The sequence below is a fragment of the Amblyomma mixtum genome, chromosome 5, assembly GCF_055824585.1.
Source record: "Amblyomma mixtum isolate Tamu chromosome 5, ASM5582458v1, whole genome shotgun sequence".
NCBI classification, from domain to species: domain Eukaryota; kingdom Metazoa; phylum Arthropoda; class Arachnida; order Ixodida; family Ixodidae; genus Amblyomma; species Amblyomma mixtum.
The window spans coordinates 91,709,537-91,732,600 of record NC_143016.1 but is presented as its reverse complement, the minus strand read 5'-3'; the positions used below and the strand labels follow the sequence as shown (position 1 = coordinate 91,732,600).

Here is a 23,064-nt window from a genome sequence, read left to right as displayed (position 1 = left end):
TTGGTTTATGGGGTTTAATGTCCCAAAGCGACTCAGACTAATAGAGACGGCGTAGTGAAGGACTCCAGATATTTCGACCACCTGCGGTTCTTTCACATGCACTGACATCGAACAGTACACGTGCCTCTAGAATTTCGCCTCCATCGAACTTGGCGCCTAAATTAAAATTTGCACATTAGGATCGATGTTTGTCATGGTCCCCTTGCTCATGTAAAAAATAAAGCGTGAACGCTCTTTCATCAAGCAGTTGTTTATATAATTTATAGATTTAAAGTGTTGTACCGTATATTCTTGGAAAAAAAATATTCCTTAATTATAGGCTCACTTAAGACGGGTGCCGTTATAGTTATTTCTTCTCTAAAGCTGTAACTTCCTGCCTACTGCACGACAACTCTTAGAAGGTTTCTCTGACCTTTACTTTTAGCGGTGTAAATATATATAGAATACGATCTATATCTCGTTTCATATGTCCTTGCAAAGTTACGACACAGCGCTAGCGCAAGAACGCTGCTTCTTCCAGGACGGCGTTCAAATTTTTTCTTCTAGAATTATCGCGCTCTCAGTAATGGCAATGCACTTTTGGCCCACAGATTAATCCATTTGTAATAAATGAAATATCCAGAAATATATTTAGAATCAAATATTTAGCCTATTTCCATTCCTCTTACTATCACCAGCATATTTGTACTTCGGTACTTGAAAAGATTGTATTGAAAAGCGCTTCTATGCATGCTCTTTGTACACCATTCTGCGGGGCGGTTTTTGTACGCTCGGTTGGGGCAAAATAATGACTTGATGAAAAGCGGCTAGATTGTAAACAGCTCCGTGAAGCATTGCTATCGGTCTGTTTTTGCAGACGAAGCTCACTTTTATTGAAAGCAATAAAATTATTTCGTTTACGTGGGAATCATTACACAAGCCATTTTTTTATTAATCACACTCGCAAACAGCACACTGCAATAAAAGCTCGAAAACTGCGTCCGGAGGAGGTGGTAACATTTCCGGAGATTCCCTACACAGAACTGCAGCTGCCTTTGTCATAGGCTATATTTTCCGTGCCACAGGTCTCTTTCAGTCGGTCTATGCAGCTTTGGGGAACGTGGTTCTTGGTCTCTTCCGACAGCAACAGACCGCACTCTGCGACGGGAGAAAAAGTCATTAAGAAGCATGTCGTCGAAACAAGTAAAAGCAGAGAAATTAAAGGCTCCTCTATAATTCCTGCGTGCTCAGAAGCTTACATTTTGAAAAGAGCGCAGGTGCTATTAAGATCATTCTCATTTTTTTGCAGTTAGGTCCCCAGTATTGTCTTCTTCAGATTATTATTAAGCTGGATAACGTGGACAACCTCAGCATCTCAGAAAAAAAAATTCTTTATTAGCTGCACGCAACAAGTTTTCCGAGCAAGCACCTCCTTGCCGCTCATTACAGTTTCCTCGTATTGCTGCGAATTGTGCTGCTCTGGCAAAATAATGCAACCAAAACTCTTTAAAGGTGTTACTTGCTTAAAGCTGGACACGCTACGAATACACGATTCACTTACGATGCAATTCTTTATATGGAAAGTCCGCCACGATGCAGCCCTCGTTATCCGTGTAAAGAATCTTGACAGCTTTCCAAGGGCCATCAGCTGCAAGAAGTTATTCGCTAGTTGCAGCTCTCTCACCAAGGTCCAAAAGGTGGCATAAGGCGTGTATCTCTCAGAACAACAATAATCACAGTCACTTCAGTAGCAGACAAGCGAAAGGTGCCCAATTACACTCACCGATTTTGAATAAAGGCGCATCAGGCGTCGTTCCAGGCTTCCAATGCACAGTGAAGTTTTTGCTAAAAAGAAAGAAGGACGGAATATTTCCCAGTGTGTGCTTCGCACAACGACACAGGGCCACGAAAGTTGGCTGCATATTGCAGGTTTGTAGAAGCTACATCGATGTTTTCACGGATGCCATTGTGTGGCTACAATGTCCCTTTCTGAAAACCACCTAATTTCAGATTAAGACGCAGCTTTAGGGTGATGAAACAATTTCTGCTTGGAAGTTTTAATACTGACCGAAAAGTAATAGAGAGCTAAGAGCACACAAAGATTGACCGTAGAGAACATTTAAAATATTCATCATGATATTGAAATATGGGCAGCCGCGAAAAGCGTGATCTATTTGTGCTGCCTGAAATTAAATAAATGAAACTCTATCATATGAGCGTATTTTTTCGTACTTGGTACTAGATGCACACTATAGTGAAATGTTATAGCAGATGTTAGATTTAAGCGTTATTTCATCATCTGCAGCCTTCGCAAGCTATCACTACTCTAAATAAAGGTTTCTATCGTCCGCGCCTTGACCTAGTTAAAAGTACCGGGCGTACAGAATCTCACGCCATTATTTGCCTCGCAGTTCATGGAGCCCTACAAGTACGAAAAGAAGAGTGTGATTCTTGATATACATGTTACGGTAAAACGGTCGCGTCAAAGGAAACCTTAGGTAAAGCCGGTTGAGAAAGAGGCTACAATGTGTCATGTAACAGGACATCAATTTCTATTGTTTAATATTCCTATTAGAATAGAAGTCTCTCTATGCCTTGTGAACCCCATTTTGCAACCGAAACTAGACTATTCAAGAGTTATCTAAAACTACAGCTGGGACAATAATCGGGTGCGCTGATCCAGTGATGTTTGCGTCAACCTTGAATTTTTTTGCACTTCAGCTCGTCTCAGCCTCGAATGTCTATTGGAATTCATGTCTGATAAGATTTAAACGCTACTCTGCCAAAAGAAATAGGAAGAAGTCCAGTGTCAAACGCAAAAATCACCCCAAATTTGGTCTACCATTTCGACGCAGTCAGGGGAGCCTTATGGAGTGAGAATTGAAATACAGCTTTCAACGGATGAATTTTCTCCAGTGCATTGGTAAAGCAATACGTCTATCGTACAGAAGATGATAGCAACACATTGTCTTGCTAATTTCAGGTTAGGCTTACTTAATATATCCGTCTTCTCCTTCGACTGTCCACACGTATTTCGCCGTCTGGCTATCTTTGTCCATGTTTGAAATCGATAAAGTCAGGCAGTCCAGGTCTCCGTCTAGGTCTTCGTCGAATATTACAATACCAGAAGGGTATATACCATATAACTGCAAGAAGAAAACGGCCAAAAAAAAGTGAGAAGTCACTTAAGCGATGTGGATTTTGTAAATCCGCGGCGCTTAATTTACGATTACATTAAGTTTAAGCGCAGAGCTCTTACGTTTAGAGGCATCTTATGAAATTCACGATACCGATGGCATCGATATGTGCGCACAGTTGCCTTAACATAGGCACGTACGCGCATCGGAGCAAAAGAATGCGAAACACGTACAGCTACTGGCCTACCACGTGTTCTTTCTGATTATCACCACTGTCATCCCACCTGCATCCATTGCAGGCAGATGGACTTCCCCACTAAGCTGTCTTTCGCCACCTGCTTTCCCGCTGCTTTCGCCCTGCTGCTTAGTGTTATGTTGAAACCAATCCCGCTGCCCCAAAGGAACATGGGTTACCTGTTCTTTTCATTAGAAGCCCTGCCCATCTCCGTTGTCTATTCTTTATGTCAGCAGGAACATCATTAACTTGCGTTTGTTCTCTAAGCCACTCTGCTCTGTTCTTGCCACGAACAGAAAGCCAGCGTCAGATGTGTACGGTGCACACGAGCTCCCAGAAACACGATTATGTAGAATCCACAGCATGTGTACCATGAAGTGAAATCCTACAGCGTGCACCTTATGACGTGTACTCTGGAGATCCCCTGTAATTTTCAGGCCTTCTGCCCAGGGTACAAAAATTTGCGATTTTCGGCGACACGTGTCCCTCGAAAACTTTTCACGCTCGATGTACGTTGCCCTATCACTTTCTGGCTATAGCTTGCTACACAGTGTGCAGTTTGTCCTCAGTTCTTTTCTTCAGGCGAAAGCCTTATATGGTCCATTAGCAACGAAACCCGGTGTCGTTGTCGGCATCCAAGAAAAGTGGTCCACAAAAATGCACAAGAATCCGTCAGCCAGGAAAAAATTTCTTCAGAAGGTGCAGGGAATAGAACCAAGCACTTTCAGACTGCAGCGTGAGCACTTATTCCATTGGACTTAAAAAAGCATTGCTTCATGGTCAATAATGTAAACTCCAGTGTAGGCGTTGCCTCACGACTGTATGCTAACGAGTATGTGTTTCATTCGAAATGAAGGAAAAACATGAGTTAAAATAGCACTTTCGCATTCAAAGGACGTGAGTAGTCATAAGTGCCCTCTGTAATTTAAAAAGGCCACCAAAGGGGAATACTAAGTCATTATAGAGTGACAAGATGCGTGGCATTGAAAAGGATACGCTTTGTGGTATGCTAAAATATATCCGAGAAGTACCGCATGCTAAAGAAAAAGTTTCCCAGCGCAGGCTATCATACGTGCAGTACTTGAAGCACGGGTCCTAAATGCCGGAGTCTAACACCTTTCAGTCGAGTGCTCGGGACGAAGGTGTAGCACACAGACGCGATATGCAGCTAGGTTGATATTTACGGTTTAAAAGCTTTCGCGATAAAAGTGTTCAAGAAGCGGATGTATTCATCCTGGTTATGCATAAATTCCGGAGAGTACCCTGTTTGTTATTCGCTTACAACTGCTGCGAGGAAATTTGCTAACGATGAAATCTCAACGACCACGGAAGAGTGAATTACAAGGATCGTCCTCGGTTATACTAACTGCCTGCTAAGTCAACAAACATACCATAAACAGCGTGCCGTTGGGCGAGCAATGCGCACCCAACTTGCACAGATGTGGTGGCGAATCACATACTTCACATACAAGTGCGACTGTACTTCGAGTGATTTTGATGACCCTCGAGGCTTACGCGTTCATTTCCCGTCAGCACACAATGCATCCAAGGCCACAAGCTCGCCTCGTCGTCGCCGCTGTGTGGGTGCCTGGGTGCGATGAGCAGTTTGTTCTGCAATCGGCGGCTGCCCTTGATAACTCCACTTAGTTTCTTTCGCATCCATGTAGCGTATTTCTACAGCACCCGTGCGTAGTAATGAGACGCAAGCGCACGAGACGTAGCGGGATGCAGCGAGATGCAGTCGGTCCTCCAGCACGCGCTGGATGTCTTGACATCCCGCCACCGAGCTCTGGGTCTAACCCTCTCATGTTTCATTCGCAGCGGAAACAAAGCCGGCTTACGGAAAGCTCCCCCTTTAAATTTTACAGTAGGTAGTTCTCTGATTCCACAGGCAGAAACTGTTCGTACTCTTGGCCTCCTTCTTCATACCTCTGGGACTAGCACACTATGGCTGACAGCCACCCGTAAATTGACTTACGCTACTATAGGTCTTATTGGTCGCATAGTTATGCGATCTTGTGGTGCGCTCTATCCTTCAGCCACGGATAATATATCAGGCACAATTTCAACGTCTTACCCGACAGTGGGACTCCCTTGAAGATATCAGTAATGATGCTATGTCCGCCATAACATATTTGCCCCGTTTAACACCCATACCCGTGCTTCAGAAGTTTTCCCAACTTAATACTCGCAGTGAACTCACCGACCAGCGGTTTGCGAACAGAGCTTGCAAACAGTCTCTATAACTTCATCTTTTCGCGACGCTTCCTCCGTGGCCGCACTGTCAGCTCACCGACAATCGCCCTACTGTTTCCCCGTCGGTATCAGCCGCGTATCTGGCTGAAGGGTGCATATTGTACACCGATGCATCACATACTGCAGAGCAGGGAGTTACTGCTGTATATAGTCCAGCCCATCCGCATCTCTACTCTTACGCGCCGTACACCGCGGATACATTTACCCACTGGCATTGGAACCTCAAGCCATCTACAATGCCATTGCTTCCCTTCCGGTCGTTCCCACATTCAATGCAATTCGTCTTTACACCGACTCCCTTGCCGCCCTTAAACAGCTTAAGGCTTTTCGACGCACATTCCAGATTACACAATCAATTCATTTGCTCTGCGCAAAGCACTTATGTCTTGTACGCATACACTGGGTTTGCGGCCATGCTCACGGTCCACATATCATTCAACGAGACGATATCTCATACAAACACATCAGACGACCCGCCACCTTCCCCTCTTCCCCCAGATCCATTCCTGGGTCATGTCTCCGATTCACAAGCTTTGCGCCAGCGAACACGCGCTCTGATTCCTCCGTGTTCGCACCCTCTCCCCCGTAGTCTTACTCGGCAGGAGGAGGTATCAGTGCGCCGGAATCGGACAGGGGCTGCTCGGACCCCACCTGTCCGACATCGGTGCCGTGATAAAGACCTGCCTGCAACTGACAGGTGCCCTCACTGCGGCGCTACACCGGACAATTGTGATGTGCGGCACCTGTTGTGGACTTGCCCAGCGACGGCCCCTATTAGAAAACGGCGCCTCAGGGAGGTCGGCCTGCGGTGGAACTGCGAAGGAGACTATGTGAAGTGGACTATGGACAATCAGTTCACCAGCAGCTAGGCGACTACCTCGCCGAAACTGGTCTCCACTCCTTCTTTCAACTTTATATATCTACATTCCACTCCCCCTTTCTCAACTTATGCCTCATGGCAGACTTTTCGACAAAAAAAAGATGCAGCGGGAAGCCCCCATCGAAATAGACGGGGGGAGGGGGGGGGGGGGGGGGGCAGGCTGATGCTACCTGCCCTTGGGCGTTGCAGCCGTGACCAGTTATGAGTTGACTTCCGGTGTCCGGCCGCACATTCGGTCCTTGGAAGTGACGCCTCTGATTGGTCGGAGTGCCCCATTGTTTATGCGTCACAGAAGTGACGTAACTGTTCTCATTTTTTGCAGGGGGCTAGAATGTACAAGGGTTCCGGGACTTTCATTTGCTAGTTTCACAGCAACGCAGCCACCTTTCCATCTAGACAAAAGATAGGTAGTGCTACCGAGGAATAATCAGTCCGTCCTGCTTAGTTTATTTTCTTCTGCTGTCCTCTCAAGCCCCCAAGTCTCTGTTACGTGGAAGTGTACTGCAAAGATGCGCCTGTTTTATGCGGTCTTCTTCAGAGAAAACATTGTTCCTCACAACCTGTAAGGTTCTGCGAAAGTCACTGCATCCCATTATTCTCCTCGTCCGGAAGTGTTATTACTTTCAGCCGGGGATTCATTTATGCCCAAAATACTTTCAATACCTATCGTAGTCTATTGTTTATTTCATAGAGTGTTTGTGATTGCCTCAGTTTTCTTCATGTTAATTTTAGACCATCTGTCCTAGTTTGAATGTTTGCCGTTTCACTGCAGTCTCTCTCAAGCGAGGCACGTAGTTTTTTCAGATGCAGTAAATTTACTTTCATCTCAAGCTTTTCTCAACCCTCCTCTCTAAATACCATTTGTAAACAAAAGACGAACAGGAGTGCCCAGATTGCAACCTTGCCTAATAAAATACCTAGTTCACAAATTTATCCCCTTTTCTGCGGAGACCTACAGTCGCTCTAGAGAAAGAGCAGATATTTTCTAGCACCACAATATGTGGGCCTTCCCCGCCATGAAACCGCAATGCTGTACTACTACCAAAACCGATGCTTTAGCTGTACCAAATGGTCATTCATACAAAAACAAATGCAGGCGAAGAACAGGAGCTGGCTATATTTCTCAAATTTGTATATAAATAAGTTAAAGGTGCGAATATTGTGCATTGCCCATTACAATATCCTGACACCAGCATGCTTTCCTTTTTTTCTTCAAGCTGCGCTTGTGATGTGTAAGTGTGTATGTCCTTTGCTCTGCGGTTGTTCTTTGTGCAGTTTGAAAATAAAGTTAAAATATGAGTTTGCTCCGATTTTGTTAACGGTTACCTAGTAGGTGTCTTTTAAACAATGGACAAGTAAGTTAATCGTAGTGTATTTCACAGCTACAGCTTCAGCGATATCGTGTCGTCGCTATCAGTGATGTGGTCTGCACACGCCAGAGGACCGTCCGAGGGAGATAATCTGATTCCGAAATCAGACAGGAAAGAAAACTTATCTTCCAAGTCTTAACCGAGCTAAGTGGTGTCAACGCAATTGCACCATAGGATAGGAAAGATGGCGAATAAATAATTAGTGGAGACACTTAAAGGGCCCCTGAAAAGATTTCGAGAACCTATTCTACGGCAACCGACCAGTAGTTATGTTCTTTGAGGGTATTTGAAACAAATTTCAAAGGTCTGCGTGGACCCTATTATTTAGAAATAATTTTAGACATAGGCGCTCGCGGTAGCTCACAGCCGACTAGGAGGACCCCTCGCAAACCGCGCGTCGCGTCCCCTATTCCGATCACGTCCGTGGACAGACTGGACAGACAACCCTACACCTGCGCCAGGAGTGGTATGACGAATACCAGTGGTCCATGAATGTAGAGAATGACCAATTACGCATTTTGGATATTAAACCATTAAAGCAATCGCGTCGCAGCTTTAGGGTAAGGATTAAATGTTCCTTAAAATTTTATTACCCACTTGTCCCTCGAAGAGCTCTTTAAGACCACTCTCATTGGATATGGAAATAGCGCAAAAAGTTCCAAGGTTCATCTTCCAAAACCAGCCTGCCTGAAGCCAGCTTCATTTCATCCTCCGCTGCATCAAAGGTCTCACAGCCGGCTTGGCCCTTGTACAGCATCACCTTGGGCCTGAGAACAGCGGATTAATTGGTTCGTTGATATAGGAGGTGGATGACAAGTTTCACACAAGGGTGACGCAACCCTGTTCTTTTCGAGGATTGCGCAGTCGGCTCTGGTCGCCAGGTGAGGCCGCACCCTAGTCATTATGATTCAGCTCTATCGGCACGCGGATGTCTTTTCCCGGGTGAGGATAACGCCGCGCTCGTTTTCGAATCGCGGTACTCTTGCGCGCAAGAGGCATGCTCCCGCTGCTCTTGAGTGGTGGTCTCTTAGTTAGGCCTCCATCTCGGACCCGAGGAGTGTTGGGTTTGGTCCGCAGTGACACCGGCAACCCGTCGATGGGTAGAGTGTCCCCTGACTTGGTGCTGTTTTTTCTAAGAAGGTGGCGTCTCAAAATCTAGGGGGCATATAGTAGATAACGGGCACCTCTTCCCTACCATGGACGACATCATCCCACTGCGTTCGCGGAGGCAACGGTAGTACCCAGTAATTGGTGTCACCGGGTACCAAGCAGGAAAATAAGAACACACTCCGCTGCCTAGCGCTGGACCCATTATGTGGGGCTGCGGCGCAGGAACCCTCTGAGGCCTATATCACACCGGGCCGTCAAGTCCTCGGCACCCGGCCTAGTTTTCGGAGGGCAACCATATTGCACCTGGTGGGAACCCACCGTAATAAGAAGGTATTTTCTAGCGGCCAAGTGCTTAGCCACTTAGGAGGCTCCTTCCGGAAGATGGCTATGGCGCCCCTCGTGCGGGGCGTTGCCAGGTCTCCCTTTTGAACCACGGATGACCTTGTGATTGAGCATCCGCACGACCTTAGTGAGACTTACGTGTCGTCGGGTGCTTGCCGAATAAAGAGGTACCTGCACGCCTCGGGCTTGGTGCTTGGCCATGATTCGACCTCAACTCTCAGAAAGATAGCTCAGCTCGTTCTTGGAAATTGCCCTGTTTGTACGGGTGGCCATTGTTTCTACCGAATTGACTGCCTTATGGATGAACATCCGCCTCCAATTTGAGAGATGCTGTGTTCGTTCCCCAGTTTCGCCGGGTACCAACCGGGTTTGGTCTGGGTACAAGAATTGTACCCGGATTTGTACAAGTACAAGAATTAGTACTCAGTACTGGGCTGTCTGCCGCTCAGCCCACCTTGTGATCTCGAGCGCAACAGCGCGCAAGTAGACCACGGCGGGTCGTCGTACTGGCAACAAATGAATATGACAGTGTGCTGACACATGTGCCGTTTTGTGATTCGGAAATAATAAACGCCAGACAGCGACATGAAATGTTCCTTATGAGGGCTATGCCACAGAGTCAAGGATTTCCGACTCAACAGCGAAGTTACAAAACAACGTCCGCTATATATATGACCATGTCTTGGCGACGTCGATGATCGGAGGCGAACCGCAGCGAGCTCGTTAGCTCTCTTTCCGCGAAGCCACCTTGCTCCAGAATGAACACAGTCGCGTGTTGCCGACGCGCTTCGAGTTCCCTGAGATCCCCGAGAACATGACCAAAGATAACTTTTCCGCTATGCCGGATAGCTGCCTGCCCCAGACTGCGTGCTTGCTACATGGACCCTGGCTCCGCTCATTGCTACCTAATGTGGCTGAGTGAAAGACGGGGAGTTGCGGGAGGAATGTGCGCGTAAGGCCGACTCCTTGGTATCGTCGCTTGCAAGTCGCCAAAACGTCCAAGCAAGCAGAAATAGGAGTTCTTGAAGCTACTCCATGCACTGTGCTCGCTCTTGTTCAAGAAAGCGGTCGTTAATAAGCACTAGTTTGGTGCTTTTTTATTGCGAAAGCACTAATCCGGAAGTTGAGAGCCTAACAATGTCCGTTATAGCCGGTGCATGTCTGCATAGAAATAGTGGCCGGAAAAGAAATCACATGAACATCGACGACTGGAAGTCGATTCCGCGGCGGCGTGACCGAATCAGTTTGAAAGGCCGCTGCACGCGACCAATAGGCTAAGGTCGCACCTTTATTGCCTGTTGCAGCAAGTACACAAACACCTCAACTGCGTTGGATGGTATGACATAAAAATGTATGTACTTTCATTTTAACGAGGATATCCACCACTGCAATGACGTCATCAAAAAACCTCGGTTCCTGAGCACACAAAGGGACAAGGAACAGATGAATAATGAAGACAGAAACAACATTCGGGTCTTACCCCGACACATAAACCCCAATATACACCATGAAAGACGACAAGCCAGAGTCCGAGCACTCAGCAGGGAACTCAGCGGCAATCCCAGCGCAAAATGACCGCCGTTGTAACAGACGAAAGAGAGAAAGAAAGAACCAGCGCTACGATAAACAACCTAAACACAGAAGCAGCTGAAGAAGGCGCCATTGCGCTAGCAATATCGCACGGCAATGCAACAGGACGCAACCTCACTATAGTGACGGGCTCCAAACAAGAATGCAGAAACTACACAAGGGGCACGATCGACAGCATCGCCAATAATATTCTACACACGACGAGAAGACACAAAAGCACTAAACATAGTATAGTGTGGGTTCCTGGACTTGAGGGGATGAGGGGCAACGTGGCAGCAGACGAGTTAGCTCGAGGGTACGTCAACCGCGCAGACTCAACACTTTGGGCCACGAGCACCTTTGACTGAGCTACCCCTACGTACTCAGATACACTCGATCATTACCGGGGTCAGCGGAAACGCTACCCAGCCCCATACAAAAGGCTTACGAAAGAGGAAGCGACAGACTGGCGCAGACTACAAACCGGTACCTACCCGCACCTGCACAAACTACACAACATTTTCCCTAAACAATATGCAGACGAATCTCCATGGTGTCAGGGTAAACCTAAACAAGAACATGTCACATGGACCTGTTCTAAGTGTACTTAGAACCAAGAATAAACAACCCGAGTGTGATGCAGTGGGAGCACTTGCTGACCAGCGAGGACGAGGAACTGCAACGATTTCTCGTACGCCGAGCCACGACGGCAGCAGTAAAATACGACATCCTGGACCAAGGATCGACCACGGATCCCAGTGTCCCGTAAGGGTCAAGAGCCCTTTGTGTTTATTAGCAATAAAGTTTTTTCCGTCCATTGATCGGTTCCTAAGGACGTCACGGAGCTTACATAGCAGTCTGAATAAAATAACTGCGTGCAGGGAGGACACGGGACCACAATTTCTGACTGCCACTCGAGACCGCCAGATCGCACACAAGCCAAGAAAAAACAGCACATCAGCTCTTTGATAACGGCGAGAAACGGAATACCTCTGGGTTTGAATGGTAAGTGGGCTTGGCAGGACTCCCCCCAAAAAAAAACAGCGTCCCAGCAATCTAGAACTACGTGTTCGACGCGTTGACAATAGTTCTGGGGCTAGCTAATCTCACTAGTCTATCGCCGGAGCCGGAAGCGCCTCGTGTTAAATGGTACCCACTCTCGCGCAGTGCATTGAAGAGCGCGACACTGTCCGGCGGCACTGATCCGAAAGCAGTAAACATTCTCTGTAGTTTTTTCCAAAATAAACAAAAAACAATCACCAGAAAAAAAAACAGGTCATCGCTCGATGGTAACGGAATGGGCCGGCATAGTATCAACCAAATATACTGCTGCTAGAACTCAACTTGTCGGCACCGACCGCCACGACCAACCAAAAGTACAGTCTCTGTCAAAAGTAACCAGGCTGCACATTTTCTTCATAGCCGTATGTATGTTAAAGTTGTTATGTCAGCCCTCGAGCTTTAAATCTCTGTGTGGTAAGTAGAACCCCTGTTCTCACCTTCAATGAACTTTTTGATCTTTAGGGAAGCCGTGAGGGCTCTTTTATAGACGTGAGAAGCAAACCATGGAGCCTGGTTACTTTTGACAAAGACTGTACCTAAATATATGCTGACAAGTGCACGTTCACTACAACAGTTCTTGGACGTGTTCTTACGCATTTGTCGCTTTTGAGCTAACCTCAAAGTACAAACCGGAAGGGACTATATACAAAATACTCACCTCATCAAGATCCCTGCCTTCAGGAGGTACCTCGCGCTTCGCTTCGCCAAGGGTCACCGCGATATAGCATACGAGAACCCATTTGCTGGCCTGCAATACCGTTGTGATTGTATACATGATTCGGACCGGAGAGCATGCAGCTCAGTAACTTTACGTGGACACGGGCGGAACTTTTATAGAGTTCTGGACCTATTGTACAGCTAATAGCTCCGTGATGCTATAGCACACTTAATTTCAATCATACGTTTCTATTCCTTTTGCGCTTGGGTCAGCCATTTTTTAAATGCGATTCTTACCTCTGGTCGAGGGCCTCTAGCTGTGTTATTTTTTATATCTCACTGTTACAAATGTACAGATTTTGATAAACCGTTTAGTAACCTGTTGCCTCCACTGTTATATGTCCTAATACACGGGTCAAATTTATGCGCACTATGTATCAATCAAACGCGAAAGCTTCATTTTACCAAGCTCGCTTTACGTAGCCAGATCACCGATAGTCGTATCTTCTACGGTATTGCCATTCTTGGCCATTCTCTGGCGACCTTTCATTCGGCTGGGAATACAATGTCCCTGAATGTCAGATGCCTAGATTGTAACGGACGGCTGACTGACACCTGCATGTACCGTCCGGAGGGGTCACCTTTTCTTTTTCATGGAGAAAATATCCTGTGCCTGATGGTTAACCTGACTTGCCAGCAGGGTATGATACGTTTTCATTCGGGCTGTATAGGCTGCAGTGCATGTGCGTGTATGTCCCATAGAAATGGTGCTAAAGAATAAGGTCAACTTTACAAATTTGGGTACAGCGCCCCTCTAACAACACCACGTTCGTGCTGGTGTTCTTTACGACGGTTCGACCCATAAGCAGTAATCCCGCATCCTGCTGAGCACACCAACATTGGTGTTAGGTTGTCTTTGCTTAACATAAGTGCGTAGTTTTATGCTGAAAGAATAATGAAAACTCAGTACACAAGTGCATGTCCGACAAAGAGCACAACAGCTTTTCTTTGAGAAAATAGCTGAATATGCAGCCTTTAGCCTTACGCCACCCGCAGGGATTCATCTGTATTGTTTCCTGCAAATAAAAAGCCAATTCAATTCAATTCAATTCAATCCAGCAGCGACCGTGCCCGAGTTGAGCAAAACTAAACCGAAAATGAGAAGCAGCAAATATCCATTTTTAACTTTTTATTTCACGAGTGTGCCGTGTCGCCTAGGTTTAGGAATGGGAAATTTTGGTGCAGGAGAATGTAAGATGGAGTGCAGACAAGCTGTCTCATGAGCCTGTAAAGTAATTCGGTTTAACGATTTGAAATTTTCCATTTGTGACAGCCACATTCCTATCCCACCGCAAGCCCTATGCCGTAAGGAAGTGTTGGCGCACACATGTTGTAATGCGTGGAAGGGGGTCCGAAGAAGGCGGAATTAGTGTGCGTGTTTGCTGGTGGAGAGCTTCTGACTTGCATACGTCGAAGGGAAAAAATCATGGGAACGAATCTCGGATGCGGAGCTTGGGTACGGTTACAAATGCATGGATAGTGCTTAGTTTGTGTAACCTTGAATGTGTGAGTAACAACCGTGACCTATAACGCGGTCGCTAGGGTGGTGGTGGTGGTGAAAACTTTTAATTTCTGAAATAGAGTTTGGGAGCCACAGAGTGGCCACGCTACATGGTCGGCGTCCCTAGTCCGGGACACCGCATGACAATGCCCCGTCTCTAGCCCGTTTCACCAGAGCCCTTTGGGACTCAAGCGAGGAGCAGTTGAGAAGGGCAGTCTCCCATGCCTCTCTGGAAGGGGTAGGGGAAGGGGGGAGCTGGGGATTTTGAGTACATGCCCACACCATGTGGAAGATATCACAGGTCTCCCCACAGTGTGGGCATCGCCCATCCGTGTTAGGATCGTAATGCTTTAAGATTGCAGGACAGAGTAGAGTACCTGTCTGCAGGCGCCTTAAAGTTCGCTCCTCCGTCTTACTCAGCCCCTTTGCAGGGGCCGGGAAAAGGCGGTGGATGTCGCTATAATGCGTTATAATTTCCTTGAATCGCAGCAGCGGCTGGTTAGTTTCCGAGCCAGAAGAGCTGGGATGAGGAGCCCGGTGAGTAAGCGCTCGGGCAGCCGCGTCAGCGGCCTCATTACCTCGTAAGCCCTGGTGGCCAGGAGCCCAAATGATTCTTTTGGGTGTTGGATCAGTGGCAGTCCGTCTTAGAATGCAAGCAGCTAAGGGGGAGATCTCCCCTGCCAAGTAATGATCACATGCTTTTCGGGAGTCCGTAATGATGATTCTCGAATTGGCGTGGGCGGCAGCAAGCGCTATCGCTACTTCCTCGGCTCGCATTGAATTCGGGGCTCGAAAAGAGAGTCCATCAACGTGCATTTCCTGGTGAACGACAGCGGCCGTGTAAAATCCCGTGGGCGATGGGCCTGCTACGTCTACATAATATACACCGGGTCGGGAGCCGTGTTGTCTCTCAAGAGCCCGAGCCCGCGCTTGTCGCCTGTTTACGTGCATGTCGGTGTCCATGTTACGGGGGAGCGGGGAGACCCAGAGCATATGGCGCCACAGTACTGGGATACGCTCCGCCTCCTCTGGAGTGCAGTCATGTTGGATGTGTAAGCGGTTTAGCAGGCGGCGCCCAGGGGCCGTCTGCATGAGCCGCGTGTATTGGTTCACGAGGTGGAGCAAGGGAGCAAGTGTAGAGGCAAAGTAAAGTACACTTAAAGTGGGGATGAGCGATAATTTGAAGTCATAATGCAACAGACCACTCCATAATTTCAAAATGCCGCTATAAAAGAAATCAATGATTCAGGCAAAGTACAAATGCACTGCGAATCCGGGAATATTGGGCGAAAGCAAAAAAGCCCGAAATATATCCGGCTTTGTGGCCACCTGACATGCCAGGTCGGTTTTGCCGCTCTTCAATCTGTTGTGTTGCGGACATTTCACATGTACCATATTTCCTTTAGGGAAGTTAAAGTGTGCACGCCAAGCTCTGATATTTCCCCATCGTGGTACTTTCACCTTGTCTTTATATTAGTCAACCGCTGTGCATTGAGTGGGCAAGAATATTAATAGTAAACTGTGGGACGACTCAAACGAAAGCTTTTTAATTAAAACAGTTGACATTTCGGAGCCAACTCACCTCCTTCTTCGGGGCTGACAGGGAACGTCGGATTGCCTCTATAGGTGCACGGTGAAGCCGACAGATAGAGTTGGGTGTTATAAAGGGTTCGAGAGGGTGAGGGGTTGGAAGGGTGAAGGGCCACTACTTGAGGTCTCCGCGTGTGACTAACGGCGTTCGGCTATGCAGGAATGGCAGTTGGCGTCTCTGCTTCTTTTGTGAGCCGCAGAGCTAAAGCCTACGGATACAAGAGGGGACGTCCCCTCTTGTGCGGTTGGCATTGTTTCGTGCGGTTTGGATATGCCAAGGTTCGAGTACGGGTCATTTTCGATGGAGGTTTGCTCGAAGTTGATTCTATGGTCTACCTCTTCGGAATTCTAGGCTAAGGGACCGCATTCTGTTGACAAGTTGTCCCCGTCGTTCTTGTTTGTTGTATTCTTTCTATCAGGTTTTTAATGCTAGAGCATCACGAGGGACATGAAGGCGATAACTGTATGGCGGAGTCGGCGATAGTGTTGGCGTTTGCGCACGTGAAGCCTTCATCTGCCAGGGGGCGTCGCGAAGTTTCTTTTACTCCATCTGCCACCTGTCAAAATGCCCCTACCTCCGCTCCTATACCCCTCCTCCTCTCTACTTGTAGGTGAACGAAAGGAGAAGCCCGACTAAGAGTGACTCGGCAAAAATGAAAATGACTAAGCAAATGACTTTGACAACAGCAAGCCCATTCCTCAGCTCTCGTCGTGGCAGGTGACGTTTTGCTCTCCTACTACTTGCCACTACGTCCCCTGTTACACGTCTAAACACGCCACCTGTAATGTGGAGTGTTGCGCAGACTACGCCCATGCTGCCGATGACGAGGCCAACAACGACGCGGAACACAGGGGCAGGCGCCTGAAGGCTGCGCTTTAAAAACCCTTTTTCAACAATGAGCAACATAAATTCCCGGATGACCTCTAGAGTCCTTTATCACCTAAAAACCTGGAAAATTCAAAAACCGATATTTTTCTTCAAACAGTAGGATGCCTCTCAGCACCAGAGGTGTACGTTTTAGTCGCGACGCTTTGCTTTCCGGTTCCGATGTTCGATGCCAAGCAAGGGGGCTGCTGACGGACGAACCAAGGCTGGGATCTGGAGAACTCCCCTTCGGCTATAATCGACGAAAAGGTCCGTCTAGTAGTGAAATCAGAGTGGCCAGTAAGCTCCGAAACATGGGAGCATGGAGGAAGGAAAGAATTCAAAGGAGGTCACTACGTCATAATTTTTTAATCCAGACGTGAAGGTGCTCCTCCTCATGCGCAGGAGACAATGCAGCACACTACGGAGCGGTGCACAGTGCTACTATTGGCTGTGCCGAAGGCCAAAGGCTGTCAGTTGTACTTGCGAAAGCACATGACTTCCGGCACACTTTTTGGCGTGCAGCTCGGATATCGAAGGCTACTCCTGAGCTTTCGTTCCCGCACGCACGGCAAAGTTAAAGCAATAAATAACGAGCAGTGGGTAGTAAGCCAGGCGAAGACATCGCTATATCCATGTCCCCCTAGTAAAGTTATCGGGATCCCCCTAATCCCGCACGACCCTAGGTAGCCAAGATACATAATTTTATTGTGATGCATTTTGAGGAAGGGCGCCTGTAACAGATTAAGGCGTACGAGGATGCGGGAGACTAGAAGCCAAGACAAAAACGAACTGCTGGCACGACGAACGCGGCGTCACAAAAGAAGGGATAATTATTCCTGGTAATGAACAACAAAAATTGGTTCCCATGTGTGTTGGTTCCAAGGAGGCAAGCACCTTGGATTAAGAGCCCACGTAACCTCAGGGGACAGCGTAAACACGGGCCTCTGGTAACCGACGAAGCACAGGATGGGAAATATGGGTGAGGGAGAAGGCCCCAGATGCCTGTCCCTATAGGTTACTCTGTTTCGGATGTTCAGAGACCCAGGCGGACGCGTTCCGTGGTACGGACATGCGCTTGGAGGTCTAGGGGTGCCGATTAGGCGAATGCTGTGTGCTCGCCCTCTAGAGAGGCCAAAAAAGGAAGTAGTCTCGATATGGGTCAAAGGCGTGCTCCTACGCTGTCCCCACCCGCATAGCCATTTCCAGCATCTCAATCTCATTCCTCTAAAACCGATTCGTTCCGGCCACTTCCCAGGGGAGATAAGGGGAGTCTCCGCAAGCCTGTTTTCCCGGCATAGGTTTCGCTTTAGAGTAGATTCCTTCGTTATTTATTAATGCGATAGTATTACAGGCCGGTTTCTCGAGAAAAGGAGGCGACTGCTGTCCTTCCGTGTCCCAAAAAAGCAGCGGCCAATGTAGGCAGGTCCCAACCTGCCCACCGGGTGGTGGCTAGCCTGCCCGCTATGCTGCTTGCTCTCAGTGAAATTAAAATAAATTCAAAATTGCCATTGCTACCTGCCGACTGTGACACTACTTATCAGCTCATTAGTCTAGAGAGACGCCACCTCTCAAATAACTCTGTGCAAAAATGAGCCTTACGACCACTGGGGAAGAGCAACCTGGGTCTTACAAGCTCCCTCCCGCCGTTGGCAGTTTTTGAGACAACCACTTACTGGTGTAGTGGCGCATCGCTTAACGGCTGCACCCCTGCGCAAGTAGTGAATGAGGACAATTTTTGAGCAATGAATCTGTGCAAGACAAGGAGTAATTGTGACGGGAGGGCTCTCCTAAGATCCCTCCGGAGCCTTAAAATGCTTAACATTGGTTAAGCATTGTCTTCAACTTTTGCATCCTGGTAGTGCCAGAACATTTTAACGCGACAGCCTTAAAGAGCTTGTGCCGCAGAAAATCTGGCGTTGGCGTTGTTGATCGTGAGCGGAAAATCCAAGAGAAATCCACAGAAAGCAGCCAGGAGGCAGGTTGGCTACCTAGTCCCAGTGACCTTGCGGCGTTAGCACAACCTGCCCAACGAATTGTGAGAAAAATGCCCACTGTGGCAGGTAAGAATTAAATTACTTGTTGGTCGGTCGGGCTGAGCAACCTAGGTTGGACAAGGCCCAACACTGAGAGTAACTGCCAACGCAGGGCACTGGCGCATTTCTTAACTTTTGCATCACTGCGCCAGGAGCGGTATGAGGACGCCCAGTGAGCTATGAATGTAAAGCAGAAAAAGACCAAATTCGCATATACCACCACTTTTTTTTTTTGTCTGGAAGGACTTTCCGTTTATATTCATCATTGGGGTAAGCTCTTTGCGCCAGATGTATTGTTCACTCTCTTTGGCAGCTGGAACTTAATAAATATAACAGCTACTGGATTATGCATGTCGATAGCGTGCCACAGACGTAGAGTACTGGTGCACCCATGCTAGAATTAGTGCTCAAATTTATGTACATCGCAGTCTAATATTCCATTCAACGCCTTGGGAATGATATTAAAGAAATTAATCATGAAAGATAGAAAATATATAGAGAAAAAGCGTCACACTCGTCGAACGGGCAGCCAAAGGCACTACAAAGAGGCCCAACGCAACAACCACTCTTGAAGAATGCCGCCTTTGGCTTTACATTACTTTTTGGACTAACCCTTTCGCTACTCTTCTTTTTTTTTTTTTTTGGCCGCCACCTCTGAGAAAATTAAGCGGGCTGGTTGGACGCACATAGCACTTTCTAAATTCGTGACGTTACCCACCATATGCATCTTGTACACCACCCAAGGCCATCCTTACCCCCATCCTCCTATTATGACCGACGTCCCCCTCCCCCGCCGGGTCTGTGCCTCTCCGAACCCAATAGGACGGGGAGACCTAACTGCGGTCAGCGTACCAGGACAGGCGGATGATCGCCGTCAGCCGGGCCGCATACGTCATGGACCAACACCACATGGTCGTTTAGACCGCGAGCGGGGTCGTGCGGAGACCCAGGAAGCCTCAGGGCCTCCAATTTTCTTCCGAAATATAGTTTCACCTCCTGCGCCACAAGAGATCACCAACATCTTTTATGTCCACGTCAATAAAAAATGCCCTTTACCACGCGATAGAGGCTCGGGCTTTCCTGAGACCCTTCACCGACTTATGGTAATTGCACTATTATTCCCTTATACCGTCATCTTGGCCCATAGAACTCATCCAACTGTAATTATCTTCTTAAAAATTGCAGAATAAATATTGCGAAGAACCGATTACTCCTTGTTGAATGCATCATTTGTTGGAAGCATATCAACAAGAAACCACGGGAAGCAGGCCTTGATCCTATTCTCCATTAAAGCACTTCAGGGCTCAGCTGCCCGAGCGCCGCTGTTAATCACAAAAAGTCGATGGTGCGCTTCTGATTTGAGCACCTATAAATTGTTCTCAATGTTTGACTTGAATTGGTCCCGACCGCCGGCGTTGCTCCTCGACGCAGCAGGACAGCTGTAATTACACTCTACATCTCTAGCATGTAAGCGCGACCATAAGCAGGTCGCGCTTGCCTGCGCAGTTGGATTTATCATTTAATTCAGCTATGCATATGAGGCGCCATCATATCATTATACTATTGATGCGATAGACTTAAGGCTTCCTTCCTGAAGAAAGTCCGGCGTCGTCGTTGGCGTCGGCGCGGTGAGCGAAAACTGCCCGGAGAAGCAATCTAGTTGGCCACATAGATAACGCAACCCTGTGCCTGTCAGATTGTGATCCGACACTGTGTCAGGTGGCAGCTAAAATAATATTGGTCGGGAGAGGTCGACACGAACAAACTTTGACGCACAAGCTCCTCCGATGGCAACACCAGACACCTCAGGGCACTGTCGCGTCGCTTAACGAGTGCACCACTGCGTCAGGAGTGATATGAGGACACCCAGGGTCTACGAATATAAAGTACTGGATGACATGATAGCACTCGATTAATGCTACAAGGTAACACAAATAGGCGGAGCTTAACTGCCCCCTCCATTTTTTTTTTGTGAAGTCGAATGTACAGGCTCTATCATACCATTATGCTATTTCCCTGAGGCTCACTCCCCAAGCTGTCTCCTATTGGCCTTTCTGTCATGTGTCTCACCCCCGTAATTTACCATGTGCTTCTTGGAACCGCCTAACTTAAGTATAGAAATGAAAACATAGCACACCATTAGCTATTTGTTCAGCAGCTCAATTTAGGAAATCTACAATGATGGCATGCCTGTCATACGGCTCTCCTTCACAAATTATAACTCTCATTGTCCAACAGCCCGATTTTGCTATCTATGTGAAGGCTCTGACATCATTTTGTTTTCTTTTTTCGATATGCAGCTGCCCCAATCTACGCGTCTAGTATGACTACGATTACCTTGTGTCCCTCTTACACAATGTCATATGCCTACAGAAACAGCGATTTTCAGCTATGTATTTAAGGCTCTTAATATCGGTATCCTAATTTTCGGACGCTCACTCTCCAAAAAATATCCGATTGACCTCTCTGCCTCGACTCTCCCCTACAAAGAATCATATGTTCATTGCAACAGCCGAACTTAAGTATCGGAATGACAAGATAGCATACCATTATGCTCTTTGTTCAAGACCACTGTATGATATGAAAGATGCGCTGTTGGCATTCCTGTCATACGTCTCTCTTACATGAATAGTTCGCCAAGAGCAACAGCCCAATTTAGCTATGTATGCTATGCGCTCTCGTATCATTTTAGGAATTTTTTTACATGCCGCTGTCCAAAATGATGGCCTTTCGCATGACTACCTTGTTCACTTCTTACACTGTCACAAGCTTTGACCAGCCAAGTTCATCTTTGTGTATGAGGCGTCATCATGCCATTAAAATATTTTTTCTAAAACTCACTCTACAAAACGTGTCTGTAGTGTCGGTCTTGAATCTCCATCACACGATATATCGTATGCATCTTGCAAGAGCCTAATTTAAGTATTGAAATGAAAAAATAGCACATCGTTACACTATGTGTTCTAGAGCTCACTACATAAAATGTACGAGGTTGGCATGCCTCTACTCTGTCGCTCCTACACAAGTAAGAGTTCGGCAAGAGCACTAGCCCTACTTTCCTATGCATGCGAAGTGCTCGCAGATCTTTATACTGTTTTTTTGACATGCCGCTGTTCAAAGCGTATGCGTTTCGCAGGACTAGATGTCCCTCTTACACTATGTTTTATACCTAGAGCAACCGCCAAATTCAGCGTTGTTTGATGTTTGAGTGGTGCTCGCATATGATTATACTATATTTCTGATGCTAACTCTCCACAATGTATCCGTATGCCTGTCCGTCCCCCCCCCCTCCCTCCAGAACTAACATGTGCCACTTGCGACAACACAATTAAAGTATAGAAATGAGAAGATAGCATACTTTTACGCTATTTGTTCTGCCGCTCTCTGTATGAAATCTACGCTGTTATCATGTCTGCCTGACGTATGTCTCTCCTACACAATTTACTGCTCGCAGAGCAGGAGCCCGGTTTAGCTGTGCGCGTGAGGCGCTCGCATATCACTGTTATTTTTCGGATATCAGCTGTCCGAAATGTACGCGTTTCGCAGCTCTACCCTATGTCACGTTTACACAAAGTGTCACATGCCTTGTGACCTCGAGTGGCAACTCGATGATATAGGTTCAACGGAAAGTAAAATGAACTCGTCGTCCAGATTGGGACAGATGTCAAGGGGAAATTGCTTAGTGCCGGTCAGTCTGCACGTCACTTGCCTCAGAACAGAAGTTGATGGAATGGGGCGAGTGTGCCAATACTTCTTGAAGACATGCGCGTGCAGCAGGTTGAGTTCCCTGTGTCGGGCAAAGCTCTCAAAGCTGAGAATGATGTTCCCCGAAAAAAGAGTAGATGTCAAGGAATGCTGTCGTCTCACCGTCGTCAATATCAAGGGGGTGCCTGGCACAATAGGTGAAGATTGTACTCAGTCATTTTGACAGCCATTGGCGAGACAACTGAATGCGCTGGTTCGGTCACTCAGCTAGAGATCGCTAATCACGAGTCAACGATGTCCAATGACCAAACCATTTTGTGGTGTGTTTCTCCTCTCGGAAAAAAAAAACGATTTCGTGAGGGGGCTCAAAGACATATTGAATGCTAGGAACCTGGGTTTCCACGAAGACGACGCACAGGCAGATTTTTTGAATGCCTATCTCTCGACAGTTAATAAATAGTTGCTCGCGAAAGGCCTATTCCCGAAGAACAAAAAGTGGGGCGTTTTGTCTGAAGGGACAGCTGCCCTTTAAAAGCACGCAAAAAATAGTGACAGTCACGTGTTCCGTGTCTCTACTCACCCTGATCTTTCCATTTTTTCATAAGCTTGCTCACGCCTACTAAGTAATTGTAGTGCTTTTTGCAATGGTGACATACTTTTACCTTCTTAGCTTGAATTATTTCTTTTTGCGTCATGTCGTTCTTTGATTT

At 47.3% G+C, this 23,064-nt stretch overlaps 1 protein-coding gene across 1 annotated transcript; it reads right to left on the bottom strand.

The window, feature by feature from the left end:
• Positions 1-1,012: 1,012 nt before the first annotated feature.
• Positions 1,013-12,849, bottom strand: LOC149343027 (uncharacterized). The gene is made up of 5 exons (XM_089546874.1): positions 12,599-12,849; positions 2,974-3,125; positions 1,763-1,824; positions 1,541-1,627; positions 1,013-1,137 (listed from the first exon to the last, which is right to left on the bottom strand). The coding sequence occupies exons 1-5, from the start codon at positions 12,713-12,715 to the stop codon at positions 1,013-1,015; spliced, it is 543 nt and encodes a 180-aa protein (XP_089403000.1). The 5' UTR covers positions 12,716-12,849.
• Positions 12,850-23,064: the final 10,215 nt, after the last annotated feature.

What these genes read in the sequence shown, in the direction of transcription:
- LOC149343027 (XM_089546874.1), bottom strand. Translation starts at nt 12,715, where the DNA reads ATGTATACAATCACAACGGTATTGCAGGCCAGCAAATGGGTTCTCGTA. An exon ending in AAGGCAGGGATCTTGATGAG is followed by an intron (nt 3,126 to 12,598) that starts GTGAGTATTTTG and finishes TTCTTCTTGCAG; the next exon opens with TTATATGGTATATACCCTTC. An exon ending in TCCATATAAAGAATTGCATC is followed by an intron (nt 1,138 to 1,540) that starts GTAAGTGAATCG and finishes CTCCCGTCGCAG; the next exon opens with AGTGCGGTCTGTTGCTGTCG.